At 45.2% G+C, this 19,421-nt stretch overlaps 6 protein-coding genes across 6 annotated transcripts; 5 read left to right on the top strand and 1 right to left on the bottom strand.

Moving 5' to 3' along the window:
• The first annotated feature begins 831 nt into the window (after positions 1–831).
• On the top strand, positions 832–1,413 carry LOC104584884 (E3 ubiquitin-protein ligase Os03g0188200). Its single transcript, XM_010240675.1, has one exon. It carries the CDS (start codon positions 832–834, stop codon positions 1,411–1,413), a length of 582 nt encoding a protein of 193 aa, XP_010238977.1.
• Positions 1,414–3,503: 2,090 nt separating this feature from the next.
• LOC104584883 (RING-H2 finger protein ATL18) lies at positions 3,504–4,040 on the top strand. Its single transcript, XM_010240674.1, has one exon. It carries the CDS (start codon positions 3,504–3,506, stop codon positions 4,038–4,040), a length of 537 nt encoding a protein of 178 aa, XP_010238976.1.
• A 1,793-nt stretch (positions 4,041–5,833) lies between these two features.
• LOC104584882 (RING-H2 finger protein ATL18) lies at positions 5,834–6,373 on the top strand. Its single transcript, XM_010240673.1, has one exon. It carries the CDS (start codon positions 5,834–5,836, stop codon positions 6,371–6,373), a length of 540 nt encoding a protein of 179 aa, XP_010238975.1.
• A 522-nt stretch (positions 6,374–6,895) lies between these two features.
• On the bottom strand, positions 6,896–9,359 carry LOC100840560 (vacuolar protein sorting-associated protein 2 homolog 1). The gene is made up of 5 exons (XM_003577162.4): positions 9,008–9,359; positions 8,239–8,369; positions 7,785–7,889; positions 7,373–7,633; positions 6,896–7,246 (listed from the first exon to the last, which is right to left on the bottom strand). Exons 1-5 carry the CDS (start codon positions 9,042–9,044, stop codon positions 7,106–7,108), a joined length of 675 nt encoding a protein of 224 aa, XP_003577210.1. The 5' UTR covers positions 9,045–9,359; the 3' UTR covers positions 6,896–7,105.
• A 2,314-nt stretch (positions 9,360–11,673) lies between these two features.
• Positions 11,674–13,732, top strand: LOC100824723. Its single transcript, XM_010239073.3, has one exon. The coding sequence runs from the start codon at positions 12,552–12,554 to the stop codon at positions 13,257–13,259; it is 708 nt and encodes a 235-aa protein (XP_010237375.1). The 5' UTR covers positions 11,674–12,551; the 3' UTR covers positions 13,260–13,732.
• Positions 13,733–16,993: 3,261 nt separating this feature from the next.
• LOC100840050 (selenoprotein H) lies at positions 16,994–19,276 on the top strand. The gene is made up of 4 exons (XM_014902516.2): positions 16,994–17,531; positions 18,315–18,411; positions 18,530–18,589; positions 18,935–19,276. The coding sequence occupies exons 1-4, from the start codon at positions 17,098–17,100 to the stop codon at positions 19,013–19,015; spliced, it is 672 nt and encodes a 223-aa protein (XP_014758002.1). The 5' UTR covers positions 16,994–17,097; the 3' UTR covers positions 19,016–19,276.
• Positions 19,277–19,421: the final 145 nt, after the last annotated feature.

The following is a 19,421-nucleotide window of genomic DNA, read 5'->3' as shown; positions in this document are numbered from 1 at the left end:
CCTTTTGATACTACTAAAAGAAGAAATGAGTAGTAGAAAGTTTTACGTGCATGAGGGGCCTAGATGAGGCCCATGAGACCCAATACTACCGATCTAGATTGATCTCATCCACACGCCGGCCGCATCGAAACAACTCCAGGTCTCTAGCGCCAGTCCTATCATTAGGCCGGCGGCACCACCTCCTTCGTCACATTTCTTCTCGATTCGCTCCTTCCATCGGATTAGGCCGGCCTGCCGAGACTCCGTTCTTCGTTTTTCTTTTTTGTGAGATGACTCTGTTCCTCGTTTCCGAGTGGATGAGGAACGACTGTTTCGTGTTTCCAGCGACCGAGAAGATGAGGGAGATGACTCGCTCGGTCAGACGGGCCTAGGCTGATATTTCTCTAAGAGAGTTTTTTTTATTTGCCCGAGTTTTTTCGGGACTAACTACTACTCCGTTTTGATACTCCTGTTTTTACCACCAGCACAAATTGATATGGGCCGTCAGATCTAATAAAATGAACGACTCACAATGAATTAAAAGTACCGTAAAAGATCTCATAATGTATAGTCTACAAAATCATTTATAGTCATAAGCGAGCACTTGTGCCAGTGCAGTTATTGATCTAACCTTGTTTTAACAACACACAAGTTAAAATACGGAGGGCGATCGAGACCAGCAGAGTATATGCCATACGTATGCATTTCTTGGAGCATCGTGACTGCCGTTGTCTACTAACTTAGGACAACGCCACCCCTTCCTCTGCCTTGCTTGAGCCTGGGCCTGGCTGCTCGCTTTCACTAGTATACTACGGAGTACTAATTAATCTCAAAAACGTGGCCGGCCGGACGATGAGCAAGCAAGGGGAAACGGTGTTCATGGTCTTCTCCCTCGGCTTCACGGCCCTCGTCCTGCTCTTCGTTCTCAAGCTCATCTGCAGCGAGTGCATCGCGTGCTGCGACTGCTGCTTGTGCTGGGAGTTGCTGGGATTTCGGACACCGGCTCCGGCTCCGGTTCCCGCTCCGGCGCTGATAACCGCCAGTGCCGCTGCTGGTCCTAGACCGGCGCCGGCGTCAGCGGTGCGCCCCTGCTTGTGCGCAAACCCGGCTCAGGTGGTACGCGGCAGCGGCGATCCTAGAGCTGGTGTGCGCCGGTCGACGGGGCCGGTGCCGTGCGTGACGGAGTACCGGAGGAGCGACGGCTGGCGGGAGGCGACGTGCCCGGTGTGCCTGTCAGAGTTCGTCGACGGCGAGGCCGTTAGGGTGCTGCCGGCGTGCATGCACTACTTCCACGCCGCCTGCGTCGGCGAGTGGCTGCGCAAAGGCCACGCCACCTGCCCGCTCTGCCGCGCCGCGCCGCCCTCCGCCGTCGCTGCCGCCGCCGGTGGGTCGCCGGAGTATGTAATCTCTATAGATCAGCTGCTGTTGTCATGAAAGTTACTTCTGCATGCATATACAAAAATAAAGTATTACTACATCTTTTTTCATAATTCTTGTCGTGGTTTTACTTAGAACGGAGGGAGTACTAGCTATGATTGTCTTGTTGACATTTACGATCGCGCCAACGATGGCAGGGTCTCCCGCCAAGGCCGCCGCCGCGAACTCCATGATGTGAGCTACCTTAATTAATTTCATGTGTTTTAGTTTCTACTCCCTCGGATTCATAAAAAATGTCGCTCATTTTGCATTAAGTTAGTGCAAATTTTGTATTAACTGGACGACATTTTTTATGGATCGGATCTGAATCTGCGGTTCTGCACCATTATGTGCTTTGATTCAGGCGCACAATTCGTTCTGCTGCCATTTTATAACTCCTGCCGTTTTGTATTCCACAGCTAGATGATCTATGTTCATCCAGCAAAGCCAACAACTAAATTGCTTTTTTTGATGAACTAGCATGGTGGACAGTGCAAAATATTTGCGTGGGCTGTTTATTTTTATACTCCCTTGGATATAATAAATGTCAGATTTCGTACAACTTCGTACAACATCTGATAAACTTATTATGGATCGGAGGACTAATTATCTTGGATATAATTGTAAGCCGTATATGTTATATTATTGTGTTTTTTTGGGTATCTTATGCATAGAAAAAATCCTTTTAGATGTATGATGATTCCTGTTGTCCATGCTTTAAAAAAAAAATTAATACTCCGTATATGTTTAGAAGAATGGTAAACATGTTTTAGTTCAGTTATTATTTTCATACATATGAGTTAATGACTCCTATGCTCATCCAGTCCGTAAATGTTAGTTGGATATAGCGTTAGATTTAGGAAATCTAGTATATTAAAAAAAGGAAGGAATATTAATATTAATATTTGTTAATGCGGGCCGACTCGATTAGGCCTGGATGAAAAAAAAAAGAGAAATTGGAATAACTGGGCTGGGCCGCGTCCACGAATCGCCATATAGCTGAATCGGTCAATGGGTCCTGGCTTGCGACATTTGGAGGTAAACGTAGGTAACGTAAAACATCGGTCGTGGCTGCAACGTTTGGAACGTAAACGTAGGTAACCTAAAACGATTACTACGATCCTTAGATCTCAGATCCAACGGCCATAATAATTGAAGTGATGTGGATCAACGTGAAGTCTTTTCTCGGTACCCCTCATATTGCTTTTAGTATATAATAGATAATAGATTTTTAAATACTCCAACTATCTGTTGCTCATCTCAGTACACTGACGCCAGTATGAAAACAAGGTGCTTTCTATGGTGAATTTTGAATGTTAGTTTTGGAGCAGTGCATCTCAATGTTCAGAATGATGAAAACAAGGTGCTTTCTATGATGAAGTATCGTACGCATGGTGATTTCGGGTAGAAAAACGCTTTGCATAATGTCCACGTGTCTTTATAGCGGGGGACATTTTTGTCGACGAAGATGGGCGTGCCTTATAATCTGTTTGAGCAACCTTTTCAGGCCATGGTAGCATTTGTCGCGATTTTCTTACATAGATGAGCACGAGATGATTTTCTTGAACGAGTGAAGAACAAATGTTTCTTTTTTTTTGTGAAGGTGTCACATGAACGGAATGTATATATCTGGTCACTTTTCAGAAGCAAGTGAAGATGTTTTTTTTTCCTTTCCTCCTCTCAAGGATAGAGATGAATAATTCTTAGACGTGGAAGATTGGTGTAACATTTAATTTGAAGATGGGTGAGTGGTTCGTTGTTTTTTTTCTAATACAACCGAAAAAAACATTGGGAAACTGAATCATGGCTGACAAGGAACGTCGAAATCAACCCACAAACTTGCATCCGGCAGATAACGAGAGAAGGAGACTTGCAGAGCATATGCCATGCCAATGCAAATGCAAATGCATTTCTTGGACAAGGACACGTACCAACGTATATATTATACATATATGTATGTAGGACGCGATCTCCATATCAACTCATGGTGATGTTAACCAAGCAAAGCAGGCATTGCAAGTGTCGTCTCTATAGCAATTTGCGGACACCACCTGCAATTTGGGGCCGGCGTCGTGGGATCTCGGATGATCATCCGCAAGGTAGTGGGCATGGCTGCAGAGGTCTTCTGCCTCGGCTTCGTGACCATCTTCATGCTCTGCATGCTCAAGTCCCTCTGCAGCGACTGCATCGGGTGCTTTCGGAGACCGGCTTCGGCTCCCACTCCGGCTCGGACCGCCGCCGCTGGTCCTAGACCGGCTGTGCCCGCCGTGGAGACGCAGGCGGCGGTCCGCCGCCCATGCTCGTGTGTAAACCCGCCTCCGGTGGTCCGTGCCGGTGGCGATCCTAGTGCTGCGCGCCGTCTCGGGGCGACGGGCCCGGTGCCGTGCGTGACGGAGTACCAGAGGAGTGACGGGTGGCGGGAGGCCATGTGCCCTGTGTGCCTCTGCGACTTTGCCGACGGTGAGGTCGTCAGGGTCCTGCCGCCATGCATGCACTACTTCCACGCCGCCTGCGTTGGCGAGTGGCTGCGCAAAGGCCACACCACATGCCCGCTCTGCCGTGCCGCGCCGCCCTCCGCCGCCACCGCCACTGCCGCCTCCAGCGGGTCGCCGGAGTATGTAATCTACGTGGATCAGCTGGGGTAGTTGTGAAAGTTACTCATGCATGTATGCACAAAAAATTGTGCTAGTACTACCTATGATTGTCTTGTTGAAATTTACCGATTTATGATCGCGCCACCTATGGCATGGCAGGGGGTCTTCCGGCCAAGGCCGTACGTGAGCTATCAAAGGCATGAATTCAGACAAAAAAATTCCATTTCTGTGTTATAATTTCTAAACAAATGTCTGAATCTGCAATTCTGCACTTTTTTTCTTGACACACGGTGCGGTGTGTCATTTTCGTTAAGAAGACGAAAAGAAGTATGAGGACAACCGGCAAGCCGGAACAAAGCAAAACAAAACAAAACAAAACAAAGCAAAACAAAAGAAAACATGTCCAAAGACCGACTTGTGTGTGATTGGTTCAGATGTAAAATTCTTTTGTTCCAAACTGGGTGGGGTTTTGTGACTCCTGGAGTGACATTCTATAGCTAGAAACTCTGTTCATGTTCTACAGCTTTTCGATCAATTTTTAAATCTGAATTTTGAAATAATCAGCTATCTGTTGCTCATCTCAGTACACTGACGCCAATATGAAAATAAGGTACTTTCTGTGATGAATTTTGAACTTAGTTTTGGAAAAGCCAAAAATAGTCAGAAAATGGTTTTGGAGAGGCTGGATTATTATAATCCACCAGAATGGCAAACACAGCATAAAAGGTCAAACAGAGAGTAAAGTGGTGGTTCTACCGGTGCGGTGGCTTTGAGCACTGGACTTTCTAATTCAGTACTTCCTCCGATTATTTAGTTAAACGGAGGGAGTACTTATAATGTGTGGTTACTTTTTTGTTTACTGTTTACTCTTTGCTTTTCTCCTTTCTTGAAGTTGTAAATAACTTTTTTCTTTCGTCTTAATTAATGAGATGAAGCGCTGCTGACTTTTTTGTCAAAAAAAAAATGTATAGCTACAAAATCATTTAGTCATAAGCGAGTACTTTTGACAGTGCAGTTATTGATCATAACCTTGTTTTATAACAAGTTAAAAAACGGAGGGCGATCGACCAAGACCAATAGAGTATGTGTAATGCATATGCGTTTCTTGGAGCATCGTGACTGCCGTTCACTACTTAGGATGCCACACCACCTTCTGCATGAGCCTGTCTGCTTTCAGTAGTACTACGGAATAGTTAAATATATAGATGTAACATTGTGGCTATATCTAAGTTGCTTGAATTTTTAAGTAAAATGTTTAAATCTAAGTTGACAAATAATTTTAATCTTAAAATGTTTTTTTTTCATCATCGGTTTCGAATCTTAAAATACAAATCATATCCAACGGTCGAGGAATCGACTTTCTCTGACTAAAAGTCTGGCAACTTAGATATAGCAAAACCGAAATATATATTAATATACATTGATTAAAGTATAGTGACACATTTTGTACTTTCCAACCGTATGATAACAAGTGGTTTGCTCAATAATCACACTCTTTTCATCTCATCTAGTGGCCTAAAATTAACTTTGTTCTATAATGGCCTAGAATTAACTTTCTATCATGGCCACATCCAGATTGATCAAGGGCTTGCCTCTGCCCATTTTAGGCTTCAACGGAATAAAATTGGCCACGGAGCCGCAGAGAGCGCGTGGGAGACTAGCAGAGCATATGCCATGCAAACCCAAAATGCATTTCTTGGACAAGGACACATACCAACGTGTATATATACATATATGCAGGTAGGATGCGATCTCCATATCAACTCATGGTGATGTTAACCAAGCAAAGCAGGCATTGCAAGTGTCGTCGCCATAGCAATTTGCGGCCGGCGTCGTGGTCTCCGATGTTCACCCGCAAGGTATTAGTGGACATCGGGTCCAAGGTCTTCTGGCTCGGCCTCGTGGCCCTCCTCATGCTCTTCATTCTCAGGTCCATCTACCAGGACTGCGTCCGGTACTCTCAGAGACCGTTTTCGGCTCCCACTCCGGTTCCGTCTCCGGCTCGGACCGCTGCCGCCGCCGGTCCTAGCATGGAGACATGCTCGTGCGTAAACCCGGCTCCGGTGGTCCATGGCGGCGGCGACGATCCTAGAGCTGCTCGCCGTCTCAGGGCGACAGGGCCGGTGCCGTGCGTGACGGAGTACCGGAGGGGCGACGGGTGGCGGGAGGCGATGTGCCCAGTGTGCCTATGCGACTTCGCCGATGGCGCGATCGTCAGGGTCCTGCCGCCGCGCATGCACTACTTCCACGCCGCCTGCGTCGGCGAGTGGCTGCACAAAGGCCACGCCACCTGCCCACGCTGCCGCGCCGCGCCGCCCTCTGCCGCCGCCGCCAGCGGGTCGCCGGAGTATGTAATCTCTATGGATCAGCTGGAGTTGTCATGAAAGTTACTACTGTATGTATATACAGAAATAAAATAATACTTCTTCCGTCTCATGTTAAATGTCACAGATAAATGATCTAGACAAAGTAACGACACTTTATATGGGACAGAGGGATATGTAGCACCGCCGATGTCTCTGGCCAGGGCCGCCACCGCCACCGTGGCGGCATGAGCTATCTAGGGCGTTGATTCAGACAAGCAGATGATCTAGTGTTCCATTTCATGTGTTTTAATTTCTTAACAAGTTCTGAATCTGCAGTTCTGCACTCTTTGTGTACTTTGATTCAGGTGCAAAATTCGTCTGTTCCACACTGCCTACCGTTTTACGACTCCTGGAGTATTACATTCTACAGCTAGATGCTTCTCTATGTTCATCCAGCAAAGCCAACAGCTAGATTGCTTTTTTATGATCAAACTTGAATCGCTCCAGCTATTTGCTGCTCATCTCACCAAACTGACGCCAATGCAAATAACAAGGAAGATAATACTACGGGGTACTACCTACTGCTAGTGCATCTCAACGTTCAGAATCATGACAACAGTGTGCCAAATGAGACTATGAACAAGCAATTCCTAGCATGTGATATACTGACAATAATATGACAATCTATATACATACGGTCAATGCCAAACACACTGCAAATGATGTGTCGGAAAGATTGCCAGAGTGGCCTTTTATGATACAAAACTACAGAGAGTATCTCGCGAGGATATTTCCGTCAGAGCCCAATGCTCACATCTTCCTCAGGTTGTCAAGCCGCGCCTGCAAATCATCGTCTATTCCACCGTCCATCCCGCCCGCAGCTTCAGCTTGAGCAGGCACTTTTCCTGCCGCGACCGGCTTGGAGACTGCGGTCGCGGGGGCCTTGACAAGCTGGGTTGAGAGCATGAGATCAGTGTTACTTACTTATATCCCAGTATACCATCCATCAAACTAGTAGCAGGCTTGTCTAATTTCTGTGATAGGATCAACATGAGAATACAGAGATAATGTTTTTACCTCGGAGTTGATGTCGATGCCGATTTCGTCAAGGACTTGGCTGACAAGCTCTTCCGTTTCTTCCTCCTCCTCGTCGCCCTCCAAGGCGTCATCGATGGCGTCATTCATCACCTCGCTGACCATCTCCATCTTCTCATTTTGCATCTCAAACTCCCGCATTATCTTCTGCAGCGCCGGCAGATTCATCTGCCTGTTCATCTGTGACATGGCTTTCGTGACGCCCTTCATGGCTTCTCCCATTGCTTGTGTGGATTTCAGGGTCTATAAGAGATTTCACACATAGTTCATGAACTTCAGTAATCATAAAAAAAGAGCTTCCACAACATAATGAAGCCTACTGACTACTGAGGGAAGATCGGTCACTTGATCATATCACAAAGTCTATCTTTCTAAAACATGCTTGAATTCTTACCTGAATACGAAGAGAGACACCTTGCAGCTGGGACTTCAGGGCATAAAATTTTGTGATCTGGTGTCTTGTCCGGATAAGGTCCTTTGCCATAACTTTTACAGCTCCCTGTGAACAATGTCCAACATCAAAACATGCTCTGTTATCATGCAGAGCCTATTGCCTGAAATACAGGCAATTGCACAATAGAACTTGCAAGCTATGACTCGACACAAAGAAAACAGCCAATGACAGTTGCAGGGACGCATGGTATTAATATACGATATTTGTTGCTTGCAAACATTGTGCTAACATAAAAAAGGTTTCATCTAGGTTCCTCGCAACACATCACCTTGCTGACAGAGAGTTGGCATTTGTAACGGTACTACAGATGCAGATTGCTAAACAACATTCATATTGTAGGAAGGCTAAATCTAATTGAATAAAAGAGAGGCTTTGTCAGTTTTGATGCACGTACCATCTGTCCTTGCTTGGCAACCTTCTTGATCTCTGCAATGAGCTTCTTCTCCTGGGTCTGCAAGCCCTGCCTTTCCCTCTCAATCTCCCTGATGGACTTATCAAGCATGCGCTTGTTCTCCCGCAGCAGCTCTGTCATCCCAAACAAAAAACAATGAAACTCTCTAGTCTGTATTATAAATCCTTAAGAGAGTTAAACTCAGGACTGTGTCACACTATATATCAGCATTCAGAGAAATCGACACCAGGATGACTCCTAATTGAATCGACATATAGCAGTAGCATTACAATTTACAAGGCTACAGCTTCTTATGTTGCGTGATCTCCTCAGTGAATCATCAATAAGGAATGAACCAGAACAAACCCCTCGAACCAATATTTATGCCCCTTGCATTTCTTGGCTCTTGACTGCATCTTCCCATAGAACAGTAACAGGTGAAAAACTGAACCCATAACTAAGACAAGATTAACAGCCAAAAAGGAAAAGGATATCCACAAAGGATGTGTTTTTTTCTGTGTCCCGAGGTACGACGAGAACTAGGGTTTGATGGGTAATCCAGAGACAAAATCAACGACCTTACAAACCTCAACTTCGGATCATCAACAGGGCCGCCAAAGCTCAAATTTCTCGACTGTTTACACAGCGAGGTAAAAAGAGGCACCGAATTTGACGTCCTCTTCGGATTAGCACAACAGGGGAAAGAAACAAGTAGGATCCCACAATCAAATCTAGGAACGATGAAGCTGGAGGAAGACGAGATTCGACGAACCAGCTGGGGTCTTCCGCTTGCCGAAGATGAAGCTCATGGCGGCAGGCGGGATGCTGCTTCGATTGGATCGCCTTAGATCAAAATCCCCTCGGCAGCTGTCGATCTACTGTGCGTTCCCCTTCCTCTCTCTTTGCGTCGTTGTTGGAGGATCGTGGTGAGAATTTGATACGGGGGAGATGGGTGTTGACGCGGCGGATTGGATTGGATAGGTTCCGGTGGAGTGGGATGGGCGTTGGGGTGGTTGATTCGTGGGCAAGGCAGCCCGGAATTGGGTTCGGTTCGTTGCTGATTCGGTTTGTGTCGACGCAACGCGGTTTGGGGATCGGAAGCTTCTCTGCTTTCTCCTGTTCCTCGGGTCAACTGGACAGGCTTATTGTACTGTAGTAAAAAAAAGTAATTCGAATTAACTTTAATCTGCCTGATTTGACTTGATTTTGGATTTTTTTTTACTTTGCCTATATTTGACCAGTAAATTGTCTTTTTTTTTTTACTTTTTACAGCTGTTTTTTCACTTTGCCTAATTTGACCAGTAAATTGAATCCTTTAGCTTGCCTAATTTGACTCGATTTTGAATTACTATTATTTTGCTTACCCGGGGTCTCGCCAGCTTATACTTTTAAGTTTTTACAGAAATCTGCTTCTAGGAGTACGTGACAAACCTGGTAAAGCTCGAACTATAACCATCTCACCAATCATCCAATCAACATGGTCGGTTGACTTAATTTTACTCCCTCCCATAATTCGATCAAACTCTTTGTTTTCTTTCCCCCCCTCTTGGAACACACTTGATTGCTTAAATTGCGTAGTACTCCGTAGCTCCAATATGGCTTTCCCTGGCCGATTCAGTTCAAACTCCTTGCTGTCTGGATAGCATAGAAACCTGGAACAACAATCAATCTGTCTCCTAAAATCAAGGGGATGGATCGAAATAACTGATCATGGACCATCATCCATGCATCATCTCTTGAACAAGCTCGATCCTATCATCCAGCCCCCAAACACCCATCCCTTCTCCAGTGCTCACCCGTGGTCCAATCCTGTGTCCAATCCTGTGATACATACACTGCTTTAATTGTGACACTCCCATGGTCCTGTGATATATACTGTAGTATACTCCATGCTTAGTGACACTAGCTACTTTCACAAAAAGGGAAGGGCTTTTCCTGCTCAGTGAGTGGGCTAGAAACCACTGATGGGCATAGGCACCATGGATGCACTCCATCTGGTGTTTTCATGGCTCTGTAAAAGTCATCCTCTTGAGTTCTATGCATATGCCCCATGATGTATATTTTGCATGTGTGCTCAGGCCTGGCATCATTCTTATCATTCCATTCCATCATGTCCCACTAGCTAGGGATTCATCATGCATTGTCATTGAGCTTCTAGAAGCTATATTTAACAGTGCTGTATGTATTCAAAGGGGAGATCGATGAAGACCAATTTTCAAACCAACCTGACTTTAGTTTTGATGGATTTTTCTTCTTTCCTTTGTGTGTTTCTTTTATGATGACTCAAAAGATCTGTCTTTTGATGGTGCACAACGGCTATAATTGAGCTCTCTCGTTAGCACTAAAGCACGCATACACCTTTTCTACAAATTTATTTATATATTACCAGTTGTAGGCTAATTAGACTGCTTCTAATTTAGTATTACCTCCGTTCCAAAATATAAGATATTTCGATAGGCTAAGTTACGCCCCTCACAACTGCTGACAACTATTTTTTCTTTTCTTTAACATACATACATACACACACTTGCTGATAAGGTTGTTACATTACATATGTATAAGTAGGACAAATCCTGCAGTATGTATATATGTACATCTACCTAGCTAGCTAACTACGAGAGCCAGAAGACTACCATATCTTTCTCTCAAGTAATTAATTAGGACCAGCTGGCATATAGTCATATAGATACACATAAAGTACAGGACCACAATACATCAAATTGTTTGTAGATATGCAAGTCTTTGTTGTATGTATGCATGGTTTGTATCCATCTACATCTATACGGTTGGTGTATGCGGAAACGGTCAAGACTGAAGCAATTGGTCTTTTTCCAGTACAGTTGGTGTATCAAGCAAGGACTTGGTGTAGATATGTACAAGAGGACTCTCATTTCAGGACCAGACAGGGACTCCTCTCTTCTCACCTACTAGTACTAGCTTGCCACAACATTCAGCTCCGAAATGTTTCTGCCATGGTCTCTCTGAAATCAGCTTGTTATTTAAGGGAGAAAGATCTGGAATTTATGTATATCTTGTACAAGGCTGGCCTGACCAGAAGGGCCCAGTCTCCAGTGCAAGGGATTGGGCCTGCCTGCTCCTAGCTGGTACAATCATGTTAGTGCAATGGATTATGTCTAGCATGTGTTTTAGTACTCTCTCCCTGAACACAACACTGTTAATAATTCACATCATAGCCCATGGCTCGAGGTGATTAAAGTTTTAAACTAAAGGTTAGCAAAAGGGGGACAGAAAAAGTTGGATCCTGCGTGCATTGAACTGGGGCATTGGGCACAGTGATCTCTGAATATAGAACTGCAACGGAAAATTAAGGTAGCCATGTCACCTGCTAGCTAATGCACATGAGTGAAGATGAATTGTTAAGTCCTAATTAATCCCCAGAACAAATAGGGTTTAGTCAACCATTCTGTCGCCAGATTTGTTAACTGGTGAGAATCTTGCATGGGAGAGCCTCTAGCTAGTGGAGCTACCTACCATCCCCAACGATCAAAAACTTCAAACAACAAGCTAGGCCACCAACACAACACCAGCATGCAAAGGTCAGAAAACAATTACAAGGAATTCAGTTTTCTAGAACAGGATGGATTCCTTAAAATCCCAATTAGGCCACCTAAGCCATTCACCATCACTTATAAGCCCTTTGTTTTCTCTCTCTGAAGAGAGGACAATCTTGGTTTTGTTTTTGGTGAAGCAAACACCAGAGCTTCTCTCTCTGCACACACACATACATACACTCCAGTCTCCACCACCACCCCATGTGATTTGAAGGCCTTCCCCTGTCTCCTACCTCCTCCTCTTTCTCTCTTGGACACAGAGCCCTTCCTTATCATCAATCACCAGCAAGGAGGAACATACAATTCAGCAAAAGATTCACTGCGCTGCAGCATTTGTTTTGCTGCCTCTGCACTGCACCCTGCTGCCCTGTCCCTATGCTCCTCTCTACTCTTCCTCACAGTTGCTCATCTTCTGCTTCTTCCCCGTGTCCTTGACTCCAACTTCTCAATGTTCTTGGTGGCTGGCAGGTCCCTCTGTTGTTCTAGTAATCCAGTTCCTGCTGTTTCTGTTCCCAAAACTGTGTTCTTGGCCACCAAGTTCGGTTCATCGATCTGAAACTCTGTAGCTAGCTAGATTCAACTTCTGCTTCTGAGTTCATCTGAGATTTTGGGCTTTGGTGGGGAGAAGAATCTGTGTAGTTGAAACAAGGCATCTTGTGTTTCGAGTCTGTGCCATTGATGCGTTGCTTGGGTTAATGGCGAATCCAACTTAGTTTGCAGTGCAAGAAAGGACAGAAAGAGAAGATGCGGGCTTTGAGCAAGCTAGGCGTGGGGCTGACGGCGGTGTCGGCGCTGCTCCTGCTGGCGCTCGCCGCCGAGCTCTACTACATCCTCGTGCACAGGCGGCGCCGCCGCGCCGCCGCCGCCGTCTCCGACGCCGTCTCCTCCTCCTCGCCCTCCTCCTCCTCCCGCGAGCTGCTCCACCTCTTCTGCTTCAAGAAGCCGCCCCCCGCCGCCGCCGCGACCACAGAAGCCGCCGACCCCGAGGCTGCCGTCGCCGGGGAAGACGAAGAAGAAGACGACGAGGACGAGAGCGTGGAGGCGCAGCTGATGCGGCTGGGCAGCCTGGTGGGCCCGCCGCGTCTGCTATTCACCATCAAGGAGGAGACCCGGGAGGACCTCGACTCCGACGATGGCGGCCGGAGCCGCAGCCTCGCCGACCTGCTGCATCGCTCGCCGCTCTTCCTCACGCCGGCGTCCTCGCCGCCCGTGGTCGAGAGCTCGTCCTTCAACCCGCTCTACGAGCCCCCTGCGGCGGCGGCCCCATCGCCGCCGCCCAGCCTCCAGTTCCTCAAGGACGCCGAGGAGAAGCTGTACCGGCGGGCGCTGGCCGAGGAGGCCAAGAGGGCGCGCCTGTCGCCGTCGCCGGCCGCCGGAGATGAGGAAGGCGGGTTCATCACCATCGTTGTCGGGAAGAACAACCGGGTCATCCCCTTGCCGCCGTCGCCTTGAGAAATTATTAAGGTGGCTCTTTTTAACTTGTGTCTGATGATCTGATGCAGTCAGTGTTCTAGCTTAGTCTTCCTCTGGTCTCTGCTGTGATGATCTCTCTGTTTTTGTTCTTCTGATCATTCCTGCTTGGATGGTTGGATTGGATTTGTATATAACATGAACATGATGAGGAACTGAGAACTTCAGATCAGATATGTTTTTCTTCTTCTAATTTTATTTGTAATCTGACTTGTGGGATGCAAGTTAAATTGCTGTAATTTTGCTATTTTAGGAGGTAAATCTTGTTGCAATAGGCAGAATATTTTACAGATCAAAATACATTTTCTTCTTCTTCTTTTTCCTGATGTATGTAATAAGCTTTGAGGGCAGATGCTTTCTTTTTCCTCACCATCATGTGGTGAGCTGTATTATGTACTCCCTCCGATCCATATTATTTGTCGAAATATTACATGTATCTAGACATTTTTTAGTCATAGATACATACTTGAGCAAATTTGAGATAATTAATTTGAGTAGAAAAATACTATTCTGTGCTCATCCTTCAGAACAAAAGGAATGGAGTTAACATATTAACATTATCTCAAGGTAAGCTCCATACTGACTAATTTTGCTCACACTGAAACTTTTAGGTTCTGCACTTCTGTAGTCTGCACAAGTTGTCTGTACAAATTCCTTGCAACTTCTGTCAAGTATATTTGACCCCTTGCTAACTGTCAAGCCACCACCTTTAATTAGTGCAAATGCAGATTATTCCTTGCAATTTTGTCAAGTCTCCTCTGGTCTTTTTGAGCTGTCCTCTGGTCACACCTTTGTTCATACTGCCTTTAGAAAAATGAAGGAGCAGGAAGAACAATGCAATCAGCACCATCACCCCCTTTTCTCATGTTGGCAAAGATCTTTTAGGCCTTTCTAAGTCCAACTCAAAAGCCTGGAATTCTTTTCCCCTTCTTCTCTCTACAGTGAAAGGTGACATATTCCCATTTCTGCAGCTGTGCCTTTCATGTGGTGTGATACAATTGTTCTACTAGAAAGAAGTGGCAGGATGATGCCTTTATCCACTTTAATTGCCTTTAGTTAGTCATTACATCCATCCAGCTCTTTTGAGATTTGGAACCAGGCTGCACACGCATCTATGTTTTCTCCTTCGCGTGTTCTACTGTGATCATATTGATTACTACACTCAAAATTATCTGAAAAGTGCTCAAAGATTCCTGGACAAACATCACACATGCAGTATACTTTAATCAAGATCCATAGGGAAATCCTTGGAAATATGATTGCATTATGGACTAAGCAACTAGCAGTGTGAGGTCACATCATATCTTTAAGTTCACAAAACAACAGATAGGAATGAAGCAGAAATCAAAACAGGAATTCACAGTCTATAATTTAAGGAACTGCCATGTGCAGCTCGGAATATTCAGAAGTGCATAAATGGACAAAAAAACCCACCAGCTGCTATTCTGGCAGTTATTAACCACTTTTATTGGCAGTGCCATGTTTGGCTAGAGCACTCACCAGATGTATCATCATGCTGTCATAGACCACCAGTTGAATTTGGTCATTCCCATTGGTCTGTACTCCACTTGATATTTGACTCTAGCACTATCATTGTGGCCTGAACTCTGAAACCATACCTTGTCTTAACCTGTGGATAAGCCCTACCTACCAATCTACCATTAATATTACTAGCTAGGTACTTCATATCAGTTAGTAATATGTGGCATGAACTACCTGTCCTTATTGAACACATCAAGATCAAACAACACTGTGTCAGTGATAGGTGTCTTGCTGCTAACTTCAGAGTAGACAAGTGGTAAAGAAGACAACAACAAATTGCCTCCTGATCTGCTCCTCTCTATGTGCTAATCTGTTATAACCTTGCTCAAAAAATTAGGTGCTCATAACCTTCATCCAGCGCGCATTGATCGATGCTAATCTGATGCCATTATTGGGGAGGGATTTGTGGTTATGTGAAGTACTGTCCTAGCTAGTAGCTACAACATGCAGAATGCAGTAGGCTCTAGGCTTGTTTGGTTGCCTTTTGTCTAGGCTTTAAGCATTAGATTCTTTTTCGGGTAGTCTAACAAGGGGATGCCTGAAGATGAAATCTTGGGATGTACCCCAATTTTTTTTAAACAGTTTGGAGAGCAGGTAATCATGCGGGGGTTCATGTGTTCTTTCAAAGTAACAGCCAGCCAGCAAAATTTGCGAGACAAGCCATGCAAATCCTCTTTTTTTTTCCTGAACCAGATACGATTTTGGTAACAACTTGCGGATTAGCCATCAGGGAAAGATGGGGAGCTCCTACTTTTAACTTCTAATGATGTCTATCTAACACTGACATATACCTACTTTAATTACTTTGTGCAGCAGCTCATCTCATGACATGTCATGGATTATTTAGTTTATTTAGTGTAACTCTGAAGCTCATTTGGGTGCAGCACCAGTGCTCCATGAATGATGAGTGGTCAGGATTGAGACATGCCTTGTGGCACATTTAATCAGCAGCTCCATTTGAAGCATACCTGTCCTTTGATTTGCATGGATGCTAATAAAGCATGGTGCCATCCATCTTTTTTTTTGAACACATGGTGCCATCGATCTGTTCTTAACAGTGATATGATGATGTGATGCTGGCTTAATGTCTGTGCTCTTGCATTGCCTGCAGGTTAGGTAGCTCATTACTGAAGAATGGAATGGATTGGATGGGATCTTTGAAGGCAAGGTCCCATCTGTCTCTGGCCCAAACCTTGTGACAACCCAACCATCTAGCATAACCTTGATGACTTAAACTGGATTAGGGAATGACACGTTATGTCTTATGGCGCCAAAGTCAAAAGTTTGACCCCATGCAGATGCAGTGACAGCTGTACACCTGAAGCCCAATTCTAGCAGTGGAGAATTAAAAATTATGCAATGGTTAATTAGTAACATAAAACTCAGCTGTAAAGCGTCAAGTGTGGAACATACGGCAGATTTTTAGGAGGTGATGAGCATTTGAAGCATGGCATATTTCAGAGCTCCTGTCGATGAGATGAACAGTAGACTCAAATAAAAAAATATAGTAAAAGGAATCGCATATGTAAATTGTAGAGTATTCTAAATGATTGTAATTTTTCCATGTGAAAAGAATATTTTTGTGCCTTGAAAGGAAAACAAATTCCAGTGTTTATTAACACGTGGTGCAAAACTGATTATATTTTTCACGAAAATTTCCAGGAACGTTAACTCGTGTAAACTTGTTCAATAGAATTTAAAATTTTAAAAGTATGTTTTTCTTTCTCCTGGATTCAGGATCCATGAATATATGTTTCTTGGTTTGGCAGCACAAATCTCTCTGGTCCCAAGAATCCAACCGACCAATGTTTCTTGCAGCTTTTTCTGAAGATGACAATACATGCGTTTGGCATGGTTTCATATATTGCATCTGTAGATGATAGATACCCACTGCATTCCATTTTCTGAAGATGAACAGTAAACAGAAAAGCGATACAGGAGCACCGACCTTAGTCAGATCTTCTAGGCATCACAAAATGCCCACAACTGGGCCGTTTTCGATCGGGCCAATTGGGCCTGGAAGTCGACGCCCGGCCCATGGGCCCTTTTGTTTTGGCATCCCTCTATCGGCGGGAAACGGTCTCCAGTTTTTCCTATCGCGCGCCCTTTCCCATCCCACCGCGCTCGTGCCCCGAGGAGACTCCTCTCATAAATTTCTCTCCGATTATTAAAAAGAAATGGCTTCAATCTCTCTCTCATTCTATTCCGCCGGAAATCTAGGCGAGCGAGTGAAAGGAGCGGCAGGCGAACCACCAGCCTAACCCCAAATCCGGCGACGATGGCTCCCAAGCGCAAGTCCCCGGCGGCGCCGGCGATGTCGCCGAGGAAGACGCGGAGCATGGCTGCGGGGAAGCGGGGCGTGGTGGCGCCGGCCAAGGAGGAGGAGGAAGAGGCTGTGGCGGTGCCGGTGCAAGCGGCGGCTGGGCTGAAAGGGAGGAAGAAGGGCAAGAAGGAGGAGGCGGCGGCGGCCGTGGTGGAGAAGGAGGATGCAGATGCGGTGCCGGTGCCGCCTGCGGCAGCGGCGGCCGGGCAGAAGGGGAAGAAGAAGGCTAAGAAGGAGGAGGAGGAGACAGTGGTGTCGCCTCCCGCGGCAGCCAAGCAGAAGGGGAGGAAGAAGGCCAAGAAGGAGGTCGCGGCGGCGGCGGAGGAGGAGGAGGAGGAGGATGACGGTGCTGCCGTGGAAGACGGGAAGCGCGTCGTCGTCGAAGCTTGGTGAGTTCGTTCGCGTGCCCGTTACATGTTTTTGCCTCTGGTGATTTCGGACGAATTTAGGGTTCGATTTAGTGGGGTTTTGTGCACGATTAATAGATGAAAGAGGCGGAGTTTTAAGATTGTTTTGTACTCCGGTATAGATTGGGGAAAAAGGGTGTGATCTTTTTTTGGGGAAAATGTAGTTAGTAATGAACCGAGTGAACTCCAGTAGGTATCCGATCTATTGGGGTTTACCTGAAGCAGGTAGCTGACTCTCTGTTTTTAACTGTAAGTGATGCATGGATCATGATCAATTGAAGTACGTATAGCATGTGCTCCAACTTGTAAAGAAATCCAATAGGAGTCGTAAGCCGCACAAACATTGACTAAAACATAGTTCCATCTGGTATTTTCCATCTTTACAAGTATTTTCATCTTTACAAGAAGGTTGTAAAGATGAAAAGATGTAGAGAACCTCTGCATTCTTATTGGAACCTTGTTTCCATTTTGAAATTGAACAAATGGGAACTACAAGCAAAACACGCTGTTTATTGTTTGTTACATGGACGCCGTCATTGTTCTGCACTGTAAATTTCAAAATGTTTCAGACATGATTGCATTTGCTGCAAACTTATTTCTTCATCGAACATAGGAAAGTATTATTTGAACCTACTTGACAAGTTGAGTGCTCTGCAGCCCATCCCTTTGTAAACTTGATATGATCTTGTATTTGTTTTGACAGCACTGGCTGCAATTATGGTTGTAGTTTCCTCTTACCACTTTCTTGTTTGTTAAAATCTCCAGCACCCAGTGCCAGCATTTTAAGAAAAGAGCTTTGAAGGTGAAGGAGGTTTTGGAAAGTGCTGTCCCTGGGGTTTCCGTCATAATCAACCCTGAAAAGGTATCTCCAGTGTGTTACTTCTTCATAATCATCATGAACTTCACCATGCCATGATTGGCATTTTGATTTTGCATCTCATGCTTTTCTTGATTGACCCTTTTTACTGTCTCGTTCTCAGCCACGCCGTGGGTGTCTTGAGATACGCGAAGAAGGCGGTGAAGTCTTCATATCACTGCTGGTAATCTCACTAATCATCCATGGGATTCTTTATCATATAGTAGTACTCAATTAGCTATAATCATCCTTTTCTTTTGCCAAAAGCTTACCTTTGATTCATATTCATTACAATTCCGTTTGATTGTTTCATAGTACTAGGCAACATTTCAATCAGATCCATAATATATGTGCTGCTTCAGTTGCAAAATCAAACTCTCTGCATTATACTGATAATTGAGGCCTATCAACATGGGTGTTTTCTTACATTGGTTTCTTGCCGCCATTCTAATTATTATTACTGTGTTGGTTCAAGATGCGGGGTGACTTTTCAATTTGATTTAAGTAACACGCTGAAATTGACGGGCAGAACATGCCTAGGCCCTTCACAGCGATGAAGAAGCTCGACATGGATGAGGTCATCCAGGACATTGTCAAGAAGATTTCCTAAATCTGATCAGGCATTCATTCATTGGAGGCCCCCCTTTTACGATGGAAAGCATGAGCGTTCAGGGCTAATTTTGTGTAGGAACTTGATACCAGTGTCCGTAAAATGTGGTATCACTGGTCTGTTAAGTATGCGTCTGTTGTAGCTGAGACATGTCGAACTAATCGGAGTGGCAAATGGATATTAATGCTCAGTCGTCCATGTTCCAGATGTGTGATCTTGTATGTGCTTTCTGTGCTGATCATGGCCTTGGTTGTTTCCTCATTTTGGATTACTTAGGTGTTCTATGTTTACTTAGCAGTCCTCATCAGCCTGAATTGCTGTGCTCATCTTGGCAAGAGATAATCAAACAACAGCTTAGCAGTCGTCTCTGTTCTTCTATGTAACCATTTCACAAGGTACAACTCTA

The sequence above is a fragment of the Brachypodium distachyon genome, chromosome 4 (genome assembly GCF_000005505.3).
Source record: "Brachypodium distachyon strain Bd21 chromosome 4, Brachypodium_distachyon_v3.0, whole genome shotgun sequence".
Taxonomy (NCBI): domain Eukaryota; kingdom Viridiplantae; phylum Streptophyta; class Magnoliopsida; order Poales; family Poaceae; genus Brachypodium; species Brachypodium distachyon.
This window is presented reverse-complemented; position numbering and strand designations above follow the sequence as displayed.

Excerpts from the sequence above, each read along its gene's own strand:
- LOC100840560 (XM_003577162.4), bottom strand. The coding sequence starts at position 9,044 with ATGAGCTTCATCTTCGGCAAGCGGAAGACCCCAGCTG. Across the intron at positions 8,370-9,007 it reads CAAGCGGAAGACCCCAGCTG|AGCTGCTGCGGGAGAACAAG; the intron begins GTTCGTCGAATC and ends TTGGGATGACAG. Across the intron at positions 7,634-7,784 it reads GTGTCTCTCTTCGTATTCAG|ACCCTGAAATCCACACAAGC; the intron begins GTAAGAATTCAA and ends AATCTCTTATAG.
- LOC100840050 (XM_014902516.2), top strand. The coding sequence starts at position 17,098 with ATGGCTCCCAAGCGCAAGTCCCCGGCGGCGCCGGCGATGTCGCCGAGG. Across the intron at positions 17,532-18,314 it reads CGCGTCGTCGTCGAAGCTTG|CACCCAGTGCCAGCATTTTA; the intron begins GTGAGTTCGTTC and ends TAAAATCTCCAG. Across the intron at positions 18,412-18,529 it reads TCATAATCAACCCTGAAAAG|CCACGCCGTGGGTGTCTTGA; the intron begins GTATCTCCAGTG and ends TCTCGTTCTCAG.
- LOC104584883 (XM_010240674.1), top strand. The coding sequence starts at position 3,504 with ATGGCTGCAGAGGTCTTCTGCCTCGGCTTCGTGACCATCTTCATGCTC.
- LOC104584884 (XM_010240675.1), top strand. The coding sequence starts at position 832 with ATGAGCAAGCAAGGGGAAACGGTGTTCATGGTCTTCTCCCTCGGCTTC.
- LOC104584882 (XM_010240673.1), top strand. The coding sequence starts at position 5,834 with ATGTTCACCCGCAAGGTATTAGTGGACATCGGGTCCAAGGTCTTCTGG.
- LOC100824723 (XM_010239073.3), top strand. The coding sequence starts at position 12,552 with ATGCGGGCTTTGAGCAAGCTAGGCGTGGGGCTGACGGCGGTGTCGGCG.